Source organism: Alligator sinensis, unplaced genomic scaffold (genome assembly GCF_000455745.1).
Source record: "Alligator sinensis unplaced genomic scaffold, ASM45574v1 scaffold486_1, whole genome shotgun sequence".
NCBI lineage: Eukaryota > Metazoa > Chordata > Crocodylia > Alligatoridae > Alligator > Alligator sinensis.
The window spans coordinates 48,328-50,166 of record NW_005842053.1 but is presented as its reverse complement, the minus strand read 5'-3'; the positions used below and the strand labels follow the sequence as shown (position 1 = coordinate 50,166).

General features: G+C 34.3%; 1 protein-coding gene across 2 annotated transcripts in view; it reads left to right on the top strand.

Annotated features, from left to right (window-relative positions):
- LOC102378130 (SAM domain-containing protein SAMSN-1) overlaps positions 1 to 1,570 on the top strand; it is a 134,793-nt gene extending 133,223 nt beyond the window's left edge. For both annotated transcript variants that reach the window (XM_014519605.2, XM_006022912.3), the window contains one exon: positions 282 to 1,570. In XM_014519605.2, coding sequence (XP_014375091.2) covers positions 282 to 481 — 200 coding nt within the window. In that variant the 3' untranslated portion in view covers positions 482 to 1,570. The remainder of the gene's footprint in view (positions 1 to 281) is intronic.
- Positions 1,571 to 1,839: the final 269 nt, after the last annotated feature.

Here is a 1,839-nt window from a genome sequence, read left to right as displayed (position 1 = left end):
TCAGCAGGGGCTTAAGTATCCACTTGTGAACCATGTATTGCACTTTGCAGGGTCAAGATCAAGCTGAACAGGAGCTTAGGGGCTGTTGACATCATCTAGTAGTAAAAATTCTTGGTGCTTTGATTTCTAAGATTTCAGTTTCTAGCAGATACAGAGGACATGCTTAAGAGCACAGTGGTGTTGCCCGTTCAGTATTTGCAGTACTTCAAGATCAATTGCTATCAGACCCTTGCTTGAGATACTTTTATAACACATCCTTTTTCTTCTTTTTTTTTTTACAGCTGAACAAGAACATGAAAATGAGAAAGTGCCCCTGAGTTTAAGCCCTGACCTGAGCTTTAACAAGTCACAGTTAAATGACTGTCCAAGAGACTCTGGCTGTTACATCTCATCAGAAAATTCAGATAATGGTAAAGAAGAGCTGGATCCAGAAACCCTGTCCAACTTAGTACAGACAATCAGTATCACCGAGCCCAACTGATTCTGTCTGTGTGCTTTTCTGCAGCTTTGCAGATATGACTAGCTGATACGTGAAGCTAATTTGTTAGTGTGGCAGCATAGCAGTAGTCTGCAAAATATCCTCGACAGTGAACACCCTCCTAGGATTTCCACATGAAATACTGTCTTTGACTATATTCAATGTTTAGACATTGCCTAGCTAAATCTTGGGTGGTGAGAACAGTGCCCCAGGATTTACTTCTTAATTAACCCTTGAACAATTGACTGAAGAGAAAGTAAAATAATTGCTATATATTTATAAATAGATTTATATATATAATATATGTACAGTAAATGCATTTTCTATAATAACAGATAGTGGTTTTAGAGAGTGGCACATAGTTCTGGATATGTTCACTTCCAGATCCTTCCGAAATATTGTACATAGTATACATATTTATTATTTTAAATGCTAAATAATAATTACACTGTATCTTTTTTTATTTTCTGATGTGTATTTGTTTGCTATTATACAAAACATGCTTTTCATTAGTACATCATCATAATGGAAAGGTGAACAGACTGATATTCTGCAATTGAAAATATTGGGCCTGATTCTCATTTACATTAAAGTTGCTTCATACAACTCTGTCTTAAAGGGCCTCACAAAAGGCTTAAAAGTAATTTACAGCCAGCTTCAGACCTCTTCACACATTGTCAAATGGTGCAAAAGAACTTTAGGGGAAATCAGAATCAGGGCATCTATATTCAATAATCTTCAGGAATACATGGCGCACTGAGTTTCTTACATGCCGTTATCTTCCATAGAAATTCATGTCTTTTCTGAACATTGCGAAAAAAAAAGAGAACTATTTTTCACTAAATGGATATCCACAATTGAGTTTTTTCATTTGTTTTTGTGAACCTCCTTCCTCTTGTGCTTAGTCTAGCATTTGTTAGCAGAAATATTTGTTTATGTACAAATGCCAATAGCTAATGCATAAGTATATATCATTCTCCCCTCATCTGACAGCAAATTCTCATTCCCCTATGTATTTTATATTGGACTAAATATTTAATTTCTTGTTTTCTTCATAAAGTACTTCTATTGACAATAAACTGAAGTATGTGATTGAGCCACTTATCAATTATTTCATTTTTATTCTAGACATTAGCTCTGAAAGACTGTACTTTTCTAATGGTAACATTGTAGATGACAAAATCCACTGAGCATTCTTTTATCATGCATGATCTTCTGGGTATTTAATCAATGGAACAACTTTTTGCTCACCTATTAGTCTCACAATTTTCATAACTTAAAGTATTTATATTTACATTAAATAGTTTCCACTAGATTACTGACAACTTCAAATGAAAATTTGGAAGAGATCATGCATGGAA